Below are 17854 nucleotides of genomic sequence, written 5' to 3'. Positions count from 1 at the left end.
TAATGGTATTGAGGTCTATTTTGCCTGGTTGGGTTCCGTTATCTTTAGCAACGTACTTGTCTTTTTTCTTTCCTTAGTTAGCCTGTGGGTAAGGCTTGGTTGTAGTGCCGTTTCTTTTAGCTTTTTATTCTTACTTCCTTTCCTATTATCAATTATTAATTTTAATAGCTTCTTAAGTGAAGTTAGTAAAACTGGTTTTTTATTAATCTATCTTATAAATTTTATCCTTAACTTTAGGTTTTAGGCTATAGTAATAGATTTCTTTTTTGGAGTCTTTGGTCTAGTTTACTTTAGTAAGTAACTGAAGAAATGTTAAAGTGTGCTGGTAATATAGTCCTTTTTATTTGAGGTCTTTAAGTTTCTTTTTAGCCTCTTGGGTTTTATTAGTGATTTTAAAAGACTTTCTTAGTTCTTCTTTAAAATTGCTGTAATTGGTGAAGATGGCTGTAGTTTAAGCTCTTTGTTTGTTAGGGGTGTTCTCTTAATAATCCTTTAAAATTGCTTTAATTCAGTCTTCTACTGCTTTATTTATTTAAGTTCCTGTATATTAAATATATTTAAATAGCTTGGTAGGTGTAAAGGAGTTTAGAAAATAGTATTTAAAATGAGTTTAAAGGTTGTTAAGGAACTTGCGCAGCTTGAATGGGTCTTTATTAAATTTATTAGGGTGAGGAGGCCTAAGAATTTCTTTAGGTTGTTTTTTAATTACCTTAATGGGTTGCACTATAGGTGTAACTACAGCGGGTGCTATAGGTAGTGGCACTGCTGGTGGGTTATAGAGTGCAGCAAGCTATTGCTGTAGAATATTAATAGTTTATATGTCATTAGTTCTTTGCGCTTTTAATTAGTAAATTAATTATTTAAGGATAGCTAAGCGGCTTATGGGATCCTGTAGATTTAGTGGAGGCGCCTGTTGTTATGTCTGTTTTTCTATGCTGGATTAATTTATAGGTTTAATAAGGTCTTAGAAGTTATTTATTTTAATATTATCTATAGGTTTAATAACTGTCTGAATAAGAGTTATTAATGTATAATGAACTGTACACTAGATAGTTAATATAGGGTAGATTCCTAAGGGATAAACCTAGAATAAGTTCTTTAGGTTTATGTTAGCGGATGGGTTAGGAAACCTATAGGCAATGATATTACAATAATAGTCACCAGTAATAATTAAAAGAGTTTTCCAATCTATAGGTATAAAACTATATTAACAACTGGCTATTTAAGTTATTTAAATAAGTGTAGAGAAGTGAACTTATATATTCAGTTGGCTGGATGTCTTTGACGTACTTAATGGTTGAGTTTGTTAAGTTATGCTTAATGGACTTAATAATAGATTTCATTGAGTGGCTTTTGATTGGTTGATGGATTATAGTTGATCCGTTCTGGCCTACCCCATAGGCCCGTTGTTGCGACCATAAGTGTTGGGTTGTAACAAATTATAAAATTATTTTTAAAGATAAGATTTTATTAAAACTTTATAAAATTTATAACTTTAATAAAATAAAGTTTAAAATACTTAAGAAATAGCTATAAATATAATTAAATAAAAAATATATTAAAGTATTAAATTTTTTAATAAAGTACTTTATTATTTTTATATTAAAAAAAAATAAAAAACTTTATTTAATTATTAATTATTAATAACTTAATAAAATAACTATTAAAAATAAAATACTTTTATTATTAATTATTAAAATTAAAAAAAAATTATAAAATATAAATTAATTTATAACCTTAGATTTTATAAAAGCTTATAAATTTATAAAAATAAAAAAAAAATATAAATAAATAACTGCCTTTAAAATAAAATATAAATTATTTAAATATTTAATTATATTATAAAAATTTATAAATATATTAGTAATATTTTAAAAAAAAATTAATTTTATTTTTAAAAAACATTTAAATAACTTTATAATAACTTATATTAATAATATTTTAATTTTTTTAAAAATATTAAAAAAATATAAAAAATATATTTATAAAATATTATAAAAACTATAAAATATTAAGCTTTTTATTAATTTAAATAAATATTAATTTTATATATAGTAAATTAAGTTTTTTAAATATATTATTATACTAGAGGAAGTTTAAATAAACTTAAATAAAATTACTATTATTTAAGATTAAAAACTTTTAAAAACCTATAAAAAATTATAAAGCTTTTTAAAATTTAGTAATTATTATTAAAGATTTATTTAAAAATATAATAAAATTATAAAACTATTAATTAATATTATTTAATTTAAAAAAAATAAAAAAAGTAAAAAAAAATAAAAAAATAAAAAATTATTTTAAATTAATAAAATAAAATTAATATTTTAAAAACTTAAAAATATTATTATTAATAAACTAATATTTACTATATATAACTTAAATAAGTTTATTAAAATTAAAATAAATATTTTTAATTTTATTTTAAAAAAAACCTTAAGATAATAAAATAATAATAAAAAACTTAAGCTAATAGCTTTTTTTTTTAAAAAAACTATATAAATTAAAATTAAAATATTTTATTTATAATAAAATTTTTTTAATAATTATTAAAATATTTAAAAATAATAATATTATTACTTAAAAAATAAATATAAAATTAAAGTTTATATTAACTATTAAAATATATTTTACTTTATAATTATATAATAACTTTTTATATAATAAATTTATTACTTTAAGTTTTTAATAAACTTTAACTATAAAATTATTTATTATAAAAGAATAAAAAATAAAAAAGCTAATACTTTAAGTTAAAGAAAAAATATTTTAAAAAAATTTTTAAATTTAAAATATAAATTTTATATAAAAATAATTAAAAAAATTATAAATAAATTAAAATTAATACTTTATTTATTATAAAAAAATATAATTTTATTTTTAATAAAATTAAAGATTAAATTAAAAATTATTAATTAAAATAATTTTTTAAAGAAATAATTATAATTAATAAACTTTTAAAATAAAGTAAATAAATTTAAATATTAAAAAATTATAAATAAAAGTAATATAAAATATTTATTATAATATAATTATAGTAATATATTAAAGTATATAAATTACTTATAATTATATATTATATTATTACTGCTTTAAAAAACTTAAATAAAAAGTTAAAGAAGTTATTAATTAATATAGTCTATAATAGTATTTTTATAATAATAAATAAGCTTTTTAAATAAGCTTACTTTTTATTATATAAAAATTATATTTTATAAAAAATTTAATATATTTTTATATAAAATATATATTTATAAAATATAAATTATTAATAAAAATTATATTAAATAAAGAAAATACTTTTACTTTTAAATTTTAATAAAAACTAATAATTAAATTTAAAACTTATTATAAATTAAATATTATATATTATTTATAAATAAATAGCTAAATAAAAAAAATAAATTAAGTTATTAAAGTATATTTATAATATTATATTAACCTTATATAAAATAATTAAATAAAAAAACTTTTTATAATATAAAATTAATATAATAGTTTTATTTTAAAATCTATAAAAGTTATTTTATTTTATATTAACTATAGATTTATATTAAAAGCTTATAAATTACTTTATAATAATTTAAATATAAAAAATATTTAAATTTTAACTAAAAATATAATTAAATTATAAAAAAAATTTAAAAAATAACTTAAGTTTAATTTATATAATATAAAATAATAAACTAACTATATAAAGATTAAAAAACTAACCCTTTAAAAAAAGAATATAGCTTATTTATTATAGCACTTATATAATAAAAAGTTATTAAGTATTAAAATAAATTAATTAAATAATAAATTAAATTTTAAAAAACTTAAATTATTTAAAATTTTAAAAAAATTAAAAAAATTAATTATAAATTAAACTTATTTAATAATATAAAATTAAAAATAGCTATTTTTTATATTTTATTATTAAAAAAGTATTAATAAATATAAAAATAAATAAATTAATTATAAATAAAATTATTATTTAAAATAAAAAAAAAAATATAAATTAAAAAATTAACTTATATATAAATAAATAAAAAAATAAATAAATAAAAATATTTTATAAAATAAAAAAAGTATAATTTATTTAAAAACTTATAAATTTTTAAAAAAAACTTAAAAAAAATACTTAAATAATTTTATAAAAATATTATTAATTTTTAAAAATAAAAATAATAATAAATTTAAGTTAAATATAAATTAATTAATAATATTAATAAATTAAAATAAGCCAGTAGAATTAAGCATTAATATAATAGCTTAATAAACAGCAGCCTTTACTTTTTTATATTTAATATAATTTAATTTCTTTAAATTTATAATACTTTATAAAACTATATATTTTATTTTCTTATATTATATTTTCTTTTGCTTATAAAAATACTTAACTTTTATATTAATATATTAATACTTTTCTTTAGCTTTTTTAAATTTATCTTTTAAATAAAAATAATATATAGTAATATATTTTAATTATTTTAAAGTTAAACTTTAAATATTATAATATAATTAATTTAATTTAATATATTTTAAATAATAAAAAAAATTAATAAAAAATAATAAATATTTTTAATAATTTTTAAAAATATAAAAAAAATAATATTTATTTATTTTATTAATATTAATAATAATTAATTTAAATAAAGACTTATAATATATAGTTTTAGAATAAATTAATTTTAAAATTTTATTTAATATAATAAAGTTAATAAAAAAAACTAAAAAATACTAGTAAAAGAACTAAAGAATAACTATATTTATTAAATAAAAAATATATTATTTATACTAAAATTTATAAAGGTTTTAAAAATAAAACTAATAAAAAAAAAGTATTATATTATAACCTGCTTTTTATAGTTATAATAATAGGCCTATAGGGTAGGCTAAACTAAATTAATATAAAATTAATTTATTAATTATAATAAATTATTAGATTATTATAATATTATTGCCTATAGGTTTCTTAACCTATCTGCTAATATAAACCTAAAGAACTTATTCTAGGTTTATCCCTTGGGAATCTACCCTATACTAACTATCTAGTGTACGGTTCGTTACAGTTATAGCTGCTATTTTAAATATGGAATCCGCCTGCTTGAATGCTAGATAGGCCCTACCTATATATAATATTGGTTATACTTAAATTATACATAAAAATCTATTTTATATTATGTTAAACTCTAAGGCAACTTATATATAACTTTATGCTGCTCTCTTTTTGGTGTATCTTTCCTAGTGTAACCACGGGATTTGAGATGGATTTTCCGCCTTAAACGGGGCATTTTCGAGCTTATATGCCTTCGAAATAATACCAGGTGCACGAATTATTCCCATTTGCCTCATAGCATCAATTTGAGGCCCACCCCTACGCGTGGCAGAGTCAAGATTAGACTTCGAAATTCGTTCCCAGACTCCGGCTTTGCCCTCAATCTCTCCTTGATATGACCCAAACAATTGAGAAAGATCTTGCGTAGAAGGTTTTGAGTTATTTTTCAGAAGGGCTGCAAGCTTGTTCGTGAGGCAGGCAGCAGCTTCCATTCCAATATTAGCACCAACGCCCCACTTAGGATTCATCTGCATATTGTTAGTGTTTTTTTTTTTTCATTAAAACAAAAATAGATAATAAAGGAATAAATGATAAACAAAAAGGCGTTAGAGGAGAATTTGTTGACATACCTTATGCGCTGCATCCCCCACAAGAGCAACTCTATCCCAGTGCCATAGCTCCACAACACCCTCCTCGAAATTTGCGGCACCTCCAGCGAACCGCTTATCCCACAAGTCTTTAAATGCAACCTTGCTTGTCAATTTAACATTAGCAAATTCTGCGATTATATCTTCCGGCACATTCGTTGTAAAGGGAACTCTATCATAGCATGTCTCAATGCGCTTATAGATAAATAAGTGCGTCTCTTTCTGGGAAGGAAATGCCTGAATTACCCAGTCGTCTCCATGTATCTCAGCTCCCTGTCCTGAAGGAATATCATCAAACAGTGGTCCTCTGCCAAAGACACCAGTGAATGACGCTGTGAAAGGATTTTCAAGGAATAGACCATCAGGCGTAATTTTGCGCAACTGGTCACGAACTGAGCTCCAAATGCCATCAGCACCAATAATGACAGATCCTTCATGGCTTGTGCCATCAGCGAATTCCGCAGTCACGCCATCTGTGCCGATCACAATGTTGGTGAGGTCTTTCCTGGTAAATATATGCTCTTCTGGCTTATTAAGGCCGCTGAGGAAAACCTGGGAAAGGCTGGCACGGTCTGTAACAACTACAGGATAGCCATGGCTGAACAGAAAGAACGTTAGCTGGGGAAACAGATATCTACAGAAAGGCATGGATAGATTGAAGGTAATATCTTATTGTTCCTCACTTACATCTGGCAAAATGCAGCATAATCCTGATCTTGGCTTAGTTGCTCTGCGTTGGCATTGCGGTGCACCATGCCCGTCATTTGATGAGACACTTTCTTCAAGCTCTCCAAGAGACCTAGCTGTTCGAACATCCTCGTGACTTGAGGCATAAGGAAAATGCCAAATGCAGTAGTTGGAGCCACAGCACTTCGCTTTTCGAATAGCGCATAATCTATTCCGGCGGCTTGCAGACTGTTTGCAAGGAAAAGCCCAACGGGGCCGCCCCCAATAATGATAACTTTAAAAGCCATTTTGGATTGAGTGTTGAATGGAAACTGAATGTATAATTTGTGTGAGATACTTATGGCACCGGGGACTTTATAGTTGTTTCAAGCCCAGGTTGGCACTCCCTGCAGTATGAACGAAATTTAAAGCTTGGGCTTCAGATACGAATTCCACATTTCATGAGTAGTCTGTTTACGGGTATATATGCTACTTTGAATAGCAATACTAGAGACTCAACAGTATAAATAGAGAGCCAGGGGCATTTACTGTAATTTTGCTAAGATCTCTTACATTTGGCAATAAAGTTAAAATGTAATGGAGAGGTATACTTACATAGTTTTAAAAAAAGAATAGTGGATATAGCTGGAATATAAACCTTTCCCCACTAATTCTTAATAACAATCTGAACATTTATATACCAGAGCAACTCACACACTCGAGTAAGTACATTAACATTAGTAGCAATATTTTTTTAATTTAAAAAAAATATAGTTTAAAATGTAATTTAATATAAATACACACACACACACACACACACACACACACACACACACACACACACATATATATATATATATATTATTATTATTATTATTATTATTCTAAAATATATTTCAAAGGGTGAAGTTAATAAAAAAACCATAAATTTTATCATTTAATTACTAAATCAGTTTTTAAAAAATTATACTATTTTTTCAAGAATATTAAAAAACTATATTTCTATTTATTTATTTATTATAAATTTTCCTATAATATTATTATAATCTTTCTCTTTCTTTGTATTTACCTTTGATTGTTTAAAGAAGATGTTTTTTTTTGTTGTTTACCATTTGCCTCGTACGGCTTTTTGCTGATGCATTGTAGTGATCTGCCCATGGGAATCCTAGGAAAAATTCAGATACTCCGCAATTACTTTACTAGCACCTAGATTCAGGTGGTGGATCTAGGGGCTCTTACTTTGCTATGCAGGGGTAGAGTGCACCTTGCTTTGCCGGCAAAAGTCACTCGCGTCAATGTCAATGCTGCCGGTACTAATATTTACTGCTTATTGCGGGTTCCTGCTCTGCTTATTCCTTGTCGCTAACCCCTGCCGCTTATTCGCTGTCGCTTATTCCCTGCCCTGCGTCGTTTTTTTTTTTTTTTTTTTTTCTTTTAAACTGTTGCTTAATTCTTACCGCTTCCTCCCGGTTCCGTATTTTTGCTTGATCACTGCGGCTTGGCCCCTGCCAATCGCCTTGATTTATAGGCCATGGTGATGAATTGTGATGAATTGTGATTAATGGGCTTACTACCTATAATAAGTTCAACTGACGGCTACAGGTAAGGTTTTCGGTAAGCATTAATAAACGTTAGTCTGGCAGATCCGAGCGCTCCGTTCCGTGTCGGGCCGCACTCGATAGTACATACTATGTGCGTGCCTACGTGGAGGAGGCTGATGCGGATAAGCGGCTTTCCTCCAATTAGCTTTTCATTATCCACAAACTGAGGCGCCTGGGTTCGTGTGTCCCGTATTACCAGTGACATTCCTTTTGTCAGAACTAATCAACAACCCTTCATTTTCACCAATCATGACGAATATTAAACCTAGCTGCCTGGAATGAGTCGATACCAATGGCGCAGACAGAGAATCAGCAGTTGAGCAAAGCGGGGCGAAGCCTGCAGAGATTGTGCCATTTACTGACACTCCAGAGAAAAATGGCGCCACAGCGCAATTGGAAAGGACAGCTTAGCTAGATCAAGCTATTGTGATGGCCACGCGTCCAAATGGGCGGTGGAAAGCTTGGCTCCAAGTTGCTTGTGGTTTTTCACGGATGCTTAGCACATACAGTGCGACGGCCGCGATATCCAAAGTTAATACTCTTTGGGATTAACCACGAATCGATAGCTCTCATCAAGACATTCGAATCTACCAGAATTATTACACAGAACATTTTCAATTTGACCCTTCCCGCACAGCTATTCTCGGTGGAATCCAGACATTTCTTCTCCTCTTTTCCGGTGACGCTGCGGGACCTCTGTATGATGCCGGCTATACGCGCCTCCTGGCTGGGACTATAATGCAGCGCCTTTGCATAGAATACTGGCAATTTGTCTTGGCCAAATCATTTTGTATTGGATTCGGCGGTGGTTTAATATCATTCTTAACCCTAAATGTATGTGGAAGTATTTGCAGTTTAAGAAAAAAGATTGCGAATGCAGATTTTGGCTTTTGTATTATTGTAATAATAAATATAGCCTCAGCCCTAGGGTGTATATTACTTAGTTCTATCAGTTTATGTATAAGTTTTTTAATATATGCATACCCATTATCAAGCACCTTAACACTCATCTTTGCACTTGACTTTGATGGCGCACGCAATGTCGCCTCATTTATTGTTAGTGGAATTTATAGAGGCAATACTAGTCTGTTCTTTGTGCCACAACCAATTGTTTTGATTGAACTGTGTCCCATCTTAAGCTTATCGGGACGCGTGTTGTAATTGCACTAGGTCTCTTATTCTTCGCGGTTTCTCAACTAACCCTATAGGTGATGTTACTCAATCCAGCGGAGGATTTTCAGGGGTGTCGCTTTGAGCTGGCCTCACCACTGCGGGCTGGTACTGGCAGTATGCTCGTATCGCGTCCGATGGAGACCAAAAGTAATTTCTTCATAAGAGTATAGAACCGCGTTCAGTGAAATAGCTTATACTCTAAACGGCACTAAAAATTGAATAAAGAATGATGCTCATCGGTGAATGTAATTAGTCTATTACCACCACCAAATTTATTAGAGAAAGTAGATGGAAGCATAGAATTAGGTGTTTGTAAGTGTACTGTTAAGTCTATCAGTAAACTAACAAGAGTTAGGATAAGAACTTCAATGAAATATAGGTATCTTTTTCGTAGTATGCTAATTGCTTTGTAAAATGCATTGAGATAGTACCTAGTAGATTCGTTATTGTGTAAGAAAGTTGATATAAAATAAGTACACATTATTACGCACTCATTTGGATGTGCTACTTAACGAAAGTATCTAAGGACGTTGTACGCCAAATGCTAAGCAATTCTAGGCTATATTTCATATTTCGAAGATAATAAGGATGAAAGTTTTGAACGTCCATACTGCATTGAGCTGAAACTAGGATCTTGGCCAATACCGGCACTGTATTCGTTACACTCCTAATACTATGACGTTTCATTTGTAAACAACACCGGACAAATTCTAGAAGATAGATGACAAAAGAGAAAGGCGGGGGACAAAATACTCAAGTCAGTTTCCGATGAGTTATTATCTTATTATTGAAGAGTCAATATCCTCGTTATGGTTACAATTGGTGGATCAATATTCCCATGGTTGCAAGTTCTTAGCTAGGGGGAATCCTGCTAGAAGTTTACCTATAGTAATCGGAAAGCTAGCGCAAAAAACTCTCCGAAGCACATCATATCTCTGTGGATTCTTCGGCAACGGCAACGGCAAAGGTCAGGCCAGGCTGGCCCTGCCTAGTCCGCCCTGTTCTGGTCTTTACCGTTACCGATTGGTGAATATTCGCTTCTAGCTTGATGTACTGCTGAGAATAAATATTGAATGGCACTTGAAACCTGGATTTGAACGCTGTTCGCACAAGACTCTCTTTATCGTCCCTAGTGCTAAACCGTAAACTCAGCGACGATACTCATCCACCACAGTATCTCATCAAACAGCGCACAAAATAAATATTTACTTCTATTACCCCTTACCAATGACCAACAAGTATCATTAGGCCTCCCAACCACTTGATTAAGTAATAATTGCGCGAGTAATTATTAGTCAGTTATCAACCTATTCGGCCTAGAAGTACTCATATATGATTTGATATGACTGTCCATATTTCCTTTTCAAGTCTGCTAAATAACAATAACTAACTATCCCACAGTCACTGCATTCATCCATATATACAATACCTATGTTTTATTACAGTTTTTACTGGGAAATCTTCTTCCTTCAAGAAAAGAAAAGAAAATGCCATGTTGCTATATACTCACAATGTTTTCGCAACTGTATTAATAATTAATTCCACATAAGAAGCGTTAGCGGTACAACAATTAGTATTTATTTTAGAGACTACATCTTCAACTCCAGATCATTTAACATTTGTTTTCATCTAACTACTCTATATAACGCAACTCAGTACGTCGAAGGTACAATTGATAATCGTCCACCATCGCATACCAGCACATTTCCATTGAGATACGAGCCAGCTTTACTAGCCAAAAATAAGGCCACGCCAGCAATGTCAGTTTCTTCGCCAGCTCTCTTTTCTGGAATCAATTTTGCAGGGTCATAACCACTAGTAGTCATAGCTGAAGTCATATCAGTCGGAAACACTATCTTCATGTTAATATATCCATTCGTTAGCATTGCTATCTGGGACTGAGCACTCACGTCCTGGAGCAATGGAGTTCACTCGAATCCCGTATGGAACCATGTGTGTGGAAAGCTGTTTCATCATGTGCTGCTGCGACGCCTTGCTTTGACCATACGCGAAGCGTCCAGTTGGAGCAAATCTTCCAAAGCCAAGCGTACTGCAGGTGCCGACGATTTGACTGCTGAAGTTTACATTCTTCTGGCGATTACCAGCATCAAGAAGCTTGAGGAAAGCAAGAGAAGTGTACCAAAATCCGGCGGTGTTGATTTTGAACGTGTCTGCGTACTCATCCACGGAGTGTTTCCAATTCTCTTCAATAAACTCGTCTAGCGAAGAATTGTTGTTTAGGGTCTTAGATTCTGGCCCAGAAGTTCCTGAGTTACACCACAGAAGGTTGACATATCCAACCTCACTACGGATACGGTCGGCAGCGGCCTGGAGCGATTCTTTCGAGGTTACATCGCACTCCAAAGTCTTGACAACATCGGGGAAAGGTGCGGCCGTCTCTTCCAGAACGCTTACGCGACGACCAATAATATAAACTCTATGTGCCCCATTTGCGGCAAGAGCACGAGTGATCATACGACCAATTCCTGCATGGTAGTCGTAAATATGATCATCAATTGCTAACTCTATATCCAGACAAGGTTATGCCAAAGGAGATGTTGAGGTGGGTGAATTCCAAAGGATGAGCATTGTGTGCAGGGAAAAGTTTACTACTCACCAGAACCTCCACCAGTAATCACAGCGACGAGTCCAGAAACATCGAAGAGATTTTTGGTTTCAATGGACGCCGTGCCAGTGGAACCCATTGTGTCTTGGAATATCGAGATAAATTTCCAACGGTGTCGTATTTGAAGAGACTCAACGGTGTTTAAGTAGTGATAATTCACTCGCTTCAACTTCTATTAACAGTGAAGGGAATCTTGAGAAGTATATTGGACTGTAGTAAGATATAAATTTATATATATATTACGCGAAACGAGCGCATTAGTTTGCAGTAGCGAACAATTGCTCCAAGTACTTCACCGCCCCATCTACTGTACCCGAATATCCGATGTACATATCGGGGCGAACCACCGCGGCATTGAAGGAATCGTCATCGGACACAAAGTCAGTGGCGTAGACCAGGGCCTTGCCTCCACTAGCATTACTTTCGATGGCGTGCTTGGGAACCAGCTTGATATCGGTAACAAGCTTACCAAATTTACCAACATGATCAGTAATGTCACCCTTCACAAGGAATAAAAAGTTCCCATATGTTACCCGACTGTAAAGGCGCTTAGGAGCAGAGTCTCCCGCAACAATTACGTCGAAGTCAGGGCAGGGGTTACCTGCCTTCCAGGCACCAGTGCCCGATTCCTGAACAATTTCTGACTCAAGGCCGCTGTAGGTAATACCCATACCTGTGATGTATGCCGCATGCTTCTCCACATTGCCAACATATTGCTCACCCTCGTGTTGAGTATCTCGCACAAGACGTGCAGCAACTGAAATAACGTTCCCTGCAACTTTTCGGCGCTCTGTGTCGAAACTAGCAATGATATTGTGTGCCGCCCCTGGTTGCAGCTCGTTGGCATGGGCCAAAACATAACCTAAGCGCCATCCAAGACCGAAGGAATCTGAAAGGCCAGTGTTAAGACCCTGTCCGCCGTTGACGGAGTGCGCATGTGCAGCATCACCGGCAAGGATTATTCGGCCGTTACGACTCTGTGACACGAATGTATCGGCAAGTCTCTCCTTAACTAACGTGGGTTGTCAGCTTAGCCTGTCTGACTTGCATATTTATCGCTTCCGCTGCGCTTCTAGCTAGGGCAGCCTAAGGAGTGGGTGTAGAAGGGGTGGAGAGGCAGGGATCTGGGGGGTGAGGGGGGATAGCATGAAGCGATATCGTAAAAATTTCTCACCTTCAAAAGTGCTGAACCATTCGGTCTTAGTAAATTCAACTCTGTAAGGCGCCAAGTGCTTCTTGATCGACGCTTTAGATTTTTCCTCCGTAATCTCTCCATCAAGTAAGATGTAGAATCGGCACAAGCCCCGCTCTCTAGGAATCCATGCCACACGGGATTGCCCGTCTAGCTCAAAAGTAATAATTTCCGGTACGCGTGGGAAGTCGCTGTCGATAAAACAATCGAGGACAGCCCATGTCATCTCTGGCTTAGTACCTGTGAAAGGAATGCCAAGAGACTGCCGGACCATAGAGCGGGCTCCGTCTGAGGCAACACAGTAAGTGCTGTGAACGATGCGACCAGACACAGCCGTGACATCAACACCTGTCGATGTCTCACGCACTGACTCTACTGGCTCAGAAAAGATAATTGAGTCGCCAAGTGCGGCAGCCAGTAGCTGCTCGACTATAGGCTGCCCAATCATCAAAAAGTTCTTGTGGTGGACATTCTGCAAGTTCTCCCACCAATGGCTACGACGAGCAGTGAATTCTCCATTTGCAAAAATAGAACTCGCTATGAAATGTTAGCTAGTTATCCTACGGTTGCATCATATAGCGTACTGTTGCATTTGAGTCCTTTGGCCAAGAGTTCATCAAGGATGCCAACGACTTCCAGAACTTGCTGACTTCTAGCATTCAAGGCATCTGCACGGCCTAGCTGCAGGGGTTGAGGTTTGGTTTCTGTCGCAGGAGAGCTGTCAGCGATCATTGCATAAGATGAGCAACATCTCCGCCTCGCACAAGGATTCAAACAGGCGAGACTATTGTAGCTTGGATTATAGCGGCTTGACGTACCTAGAACAAGGACTGAAGCTCCAAGTCGTTTCGCCAGCAGAGCCGTCAAGAGGCCCGTGGGTCCACCTAAAAGTGGCACATCAAATTAGCCTGGATAAAGAAATAGAGGCTAGAATAGATAACACTATTCTAGCCATTCTAACTAGAGTGTAAAAAGATACTCCATGTGGAGATCACGTACCACCAACAACGGCCAAGTCAACAGTTTGTTCCAGCATTTTGTAATTCGTAGCCCAGTCACTTGGATCTTTTTTTTTTTTTTCAGTTTAGCGTAAAGAGAAGTTTGCTATTATGGCTTCAATAATCGTGTGATTGCGAAAATGAAACTGGGCCAAATCAGGAGGGCGATTGACTGTAAACCGAAGATGAATGTTGAGTCCGTTTGTAGAGGCAACCCGAAGGTCAATTTTATACTTCACTATCTGCCTGATTATCAGATTAGAATACTCAGTAACACCAGTTCTCAGTGAAGCTGAATCTATTGTCTGCAGCGTCAAAAGAAAAGTATTCGACCCCTACAGTAGCAAAATACAAGTATTTGGCCCTTACGTGAAGAAATAAAAATATTTAACCCCTGTCAAAAATCAATAACTAGGCTAGAAATGTTAAGAGATTGTACTAGGTATTACTACAAAGCAGAATAATTTTGTGAAACAGTAAAGAAGTAGGTATATGAGAATATAGCCGAGTAGTGTAACTAGTTCTATTATAACGTACATGTTTTGTTCATTCTTTTTATTCCGAACCAGGGCAAAGTTTGTTGCCGAAAGAATGCGATACATATATACGAATAAAAACAATGTATTGCCAATTTGCAATATAAAACTATTTCTGTTGAATATGTAAATTCTCATTATATCAACTACTAGTAAATACTATTTGCTAATGTGATTTTAAATTATCTTGAATATTTTCAGTGTATGCAATAATTTTGTAGTTATTCTTGATGTTTGCTTTACAATAATACTTTAAGTATACAACCTTGAATATTAATTTTTCGTTTTTACTAACAATAGGAATATACCCAACCCAAATTTCTTGAATATATGTATAATAAAATGCGATGACTCAACGTTTAAAATTAAGTTCATAACAAATGACAATATCCTATTTAAGTTTATTCCAACTACTACCCAAGTAACGCAGATAACTGATATGCTAATCCGTATAAAGGCCATAATACCTTGATATATTTCTATATTGCCTATTGTCTAAACTTTTCGCAATTTCCACCAGTTATACAATCACCTGCGTTTTTAAATCTGCTGGCCACTGTGCCTTATCCACTGCATTTCCTCTAGTTCCAATTGTAAAACCAGGTTTCACCACTCCATCTACAAATTGCAAAACAGGCTTTACCGTCCTTAACGAGACACCGAGATTGGGACAGGGACGTGTCTCGAAATAGGATGGGTCGAATAAGTAAGCAGATCGCTCTTTCAGCAACGGCATGATCCTGAACAGAAGTTGGAGCATATGGTCGTGGTGTCGATAGACTGGTGATCCATATCTCCCCCAAAGCTGCTTCCAAACGTCTTCAGGGTATGTTCCGACATTATTTATTAGCCAGTTGGTATAATAATCAAGAGCAAGCTAAAATTTGGTCGTTCATTAGATAACCGCAACATATAAGACGCTATAGATTCAGTTGGATAAAATGTGACTCACATTTACTTTGTAGGAGCCACCGGCCTCTCCCCGTCGCACTACTGCATCCATGACGGCGCAAATGCCACTAATACCAGCACTATAAATATGCGTGAGAAGTTTTCCTTCATAAATTCAGCCAACCTTTATGAGACGACGTACCAAAAGTCAGTATTGGGAAATATAGGAGTCACTGGCTCGTCATTGCCCATGGCGCGACCAAATTCATAAGAAACGCCACAAAACTATACGCAATTAGAAACGTGGATTTTGATAAAAGGTTTGTTGTGACTTACAGCATCGGAGATCTGCTGCCATCCACTCCGTTCCTGAAATGGTCCGTTCCAACCGTATGAATTCATTCTGACGACAATGATGCCCTTCTCTCGATCCTTACACATTTCCAACACATCATCAGCATCAAACCCAAACTTTGCCAATGCTCCAGGGCGGTAACTCGAAATGAAAACATCGCATTCGAGGATCAATTCCTTCATTTTCTGGCGATCCTCTGCTTTCGTAAAGTCAAGCGATGCATTCCACTTGCCCCAATTAAGCTCTGGATGATATAATGTCGCATCCGGGATAGATGGCGAGGTAATGCGGAGTACACTTGCTCCAAGTTCGGCTAGGCCACGAGAGACAATGGGAGCAGCAATAATTCTAGTGGCGTCTAGAACTTTTAACCCTGACAAGGGGCGAGACGGATCGCTAGGTTTCTTCCCATTGTCACTCCACCAACACGGAGGCTGGTTTTCATTTGACTTCCAGGTTTCCCAGAGACCGACATGGGCATTAGCTTTGCCATGCTCCGTGGCTCTATATTCCTCAATGGGATGGCAAATGGATCCAGCTTGCTTCCACACGTCGTTTGATAGCTTGTCTAGCTCGTGGCTGTCCATTTTGCCAATTATTTCAGAAAATATTGGCACAAGCTTTTCGAAAGTATCTTCTGTCGGCGGCTCTCGAGGAAGATTTAACATATCAAGAATCCTATCCGGGTTCATAGATCCGTGGATATGATAGAACTTGCCGTCTTTGGTCTTGTACATATTTGACGTGCAGCACCGATAAGGGCCGTCCAAAGATCTATGCACATCATAGTCTTTAAAAAGGCTATGATACAATGCCTTGGCAGAGGGATCGGTGCGAGTATCCGCAAAGGTCACATTACGCCCTTCGGGATCAATAGACCAAAGCATAAGAGACATGATAAAAAGTAATGCATGATCGCTATATTATTATTAGTATTATAAATTACCCCCAAAAAGAATAAGCAATAGGTAACCAACGTATTAATTAACACTTTTTGAGGTGCTATACCATAGACTTTGTCCAAGATAGCATTAACGTATATCGACTCCAGTCCTTTCAGAGCGGCTATGCTTTCTGCGAATCGCCAGTTAACCGGCAAGGAAGGGTTGTCGGAGCCTTCAAATGACACTGAGTCCGCATATTTATCCAAGCCACTAATGAGGTGTGGTACAGTAATTGGATGGTTCAAGATTCCATGTTTCAACACATCGGCAGACTCACGGACAACTGAGTATGGCTTGTCTGATATGTCGCCGAGGTGGTTAGGCGAGTTCGAGCTTGCCATTATGATCTGTGTACACTTGAATCAATAACAAATCTGGTCTAAGCTTAGAGACAGCTACTGAAGAAATTTATAACTCAGTTGAACAACTTGAAAGCCAGGCTGAAAAGTGGGGAACAGCATAATATGGTAACAGATACGTACAATAACAAGTAATACATTTCCATTATTATAGATTTGGATATATTTCTAGAAATTGCATTATTTTAATTATAAAAACTATTACTTAAAAGTATTTTAATTTATACTATTTGAAATATTTTTATTAAAATAAATATAGTATTAAATGTAAATTTTTATATAATATATTATATATAAAATAAATATATTATTATAGCTTTTTTAGTCCCTCGACCCTTTTGAAATTATTCTTTTTATTATTATTGTTATTATCTTTTTTTGCTAATTAAATTTATTTACCATTATAAGGTCTATTAATATGATTCCAATATATTACTTTTTGCTTAGGCTTACACCGCTTGCGGACCAGTCGGATAGTTGGCCTGCATCCTTCCAAATTGGTTCTGCGTAAGCGCTTGTCAGTTATCTTACCAAAGGATCAACGGCAAATCCACACTAGCCTTCTTGCAATACATCTCCATAATGTTGGTTAATAGTGCACCTGGTAGCAAATTCCGTTATGTACACATAGTGTCTATAATGCGGAGTGGATAATGGCTAGTTCCTAGAGATCTGTATAAAAAGTTTTTTGTTGGGGAGATCAACGAGATAAACACGTACAGCTAGGTATATAGACGTTCCGGAAAAGTCTTGTCATTACTTTGTAGGCGTACGGAGTAGTGTCTCTGCATTTTTATTATTGTGGGGCTGCCTTGTTTTCCATCC

The 17854-nt window shown here is 33.5% G+C and overlaps 4 protein-coding genes across 4 annotated transcripts; all 4 read right to left on the bottom strand.

Moving 5' to 3' along the window:
- Positions 1–5172: 5172 nt before the first annotated feature.
- Positions 5173–6867, bottom strand: TrAFT101_006347 (uncharacterized protein). The gene is made up of 3 exons (XM_024908253.2): positions 6376–6867; positions 5671–6286; positions 5173–5568 (listed from the first exon to the last, which is right to left on the bottom strand). Exons 1-3 carry the CDS (start codon positions 6660–6662, stop codon positions 5227–5229), a joined length of 1245 nt encoding a protein of 414 aa, XP_024760880.1. The 5' UTR covers positions 6663–6867; the 3' UTR covers positions 5173–5226.
- A 3913-nt stretch (positions 6868–10780) lies between these two features.
- On the bottom strand, positions 10781–11833 carry TrAFT101_006346 (uncharacterized protein; the record flags this gene model as incomplete). The annotated part of the gene is made up of 3 exons (XM_066127729.1): positions 10781–10980; positions 11039–11614; positions 11746–11833. The coding sequence occupies 3 exons, from the start codon at positions 11831–11833 to the stop codon at positions 10781–10783; spliced, it is 864 nt and encodes a 287-aa protein (XP_065983842.1).
- Positions 11834–12011: 178 nt separating this feature from the next.
- TrAFT101_006345 (uncharacterized protein) lies at positions 12012–13982 on the bottom strand (the record flags this gene model as incomplete). Its single annotated transcript, XM_024900201.1, has 5 exons — positions 12012–12766; positions 12929–13483; positions 13531–13650; positions 13765–13830; positions 13946–13982. The coding sequence occupies 5 exons, from the start codon at positions 13980–13982 to the stop codon at positions 12012–12014; spliced, it is 1533 nt and encodes a 510-aa protein (XP_024760877.1).
- An 886-nt stretch (positions 13983–14868) lies between these two features.
- TrAFT101_006344 (uncharacterized protein) lies at positions 14869–17181 on the bottom strand. Its single transcript, XM_024905282.2, has 6 exons — positions 17153–17181; positions 16704–17017; positions 15708–16644; positions 15574–15656; positions 15433–15511; positions 14869–15357 (listed from the first exon to the last, which is right to left on the bottom strand). Exons 2-6 carry the CDS (start codon positions 17009–17011, stop codon positions 15001–15003), a joined length of 1764 nt encoding a protein of 587 aa, XP_024760876.1. The 5' UTR covers positions 17012–17017; positions 17153–17181; the 3' UTR covers positions 14869–15000.
- Between the last annotated feature and the right edge of the window lie 673 nt (positions 17182–17854).

This window comes from Trichoderma asperellum, chromosome 3 (genome assembly GCF_020647865.1).
Source record: "Trichoderma asperellum chromosome 3, complete sequence".
Classification (NCBI taxonomy): Eukaryota; Fungi; Ascomycota; class Sordariomycetes; order Hypocreales; family Hypocreaceae; genus Trichoderma; species Trichoderma asperellum.
This window is presented reverse-complemented; position numbering and strand designations above follow the sequence as displayed.

What these genes read in the sequence shown, in the direction of transcription:
- TrAFT101_006347 (XM_024908253.2), bottom strand. Translation starts at nt 6,662, where the DNA reads ATGGCTTTTAAAGTTATCATTATTGGGGGCGGCCCCGTTGGGCTTTTC. An exon ending in TATGCTGCATTTTGCCAGAT is followed by an intron (nt 6,287 to 6,375) that starts GTAAGTGAGGAA and finishes CTTTCTGTTCAG; the next exon opens with CCATGGCTATCCTGTAGTTG. An exon ending in TGGGGGATGCAGCGCATAAG is followed by an intron (nt 5,569 to 5,670) that starts GTATGTCAACAA and finishes AACAATATGCAG; the next exon opens with ATGAATCCTAAGTGGGGCGT.
- TrAFT101_006344 (XM_024905282.2), bottom strand. Translation starts at nt 17,011, where the DNA reads ATGGCAAGCTCGAACTCGCCTAACCACCTCGGCGACATATCAGACAAG. An exon ending in CAAAAAGTGTTAATTAATAC is followed by an intron (nt 16,645 to 16,703) that starts GTTGGTTACCTA and finishes ATAATAATATAG; the next exon opens with CGATCATGCATTACTTTTTA. An exon ending in GTGGCTCCTACAAAGTAAAT is followed by an intron (nt 15,358 to 15,432) that starts GTGAGTCACATT and finishes ACCAAATTTTAG; the next exon opens with CTTGCTCTTGATTATTATAC.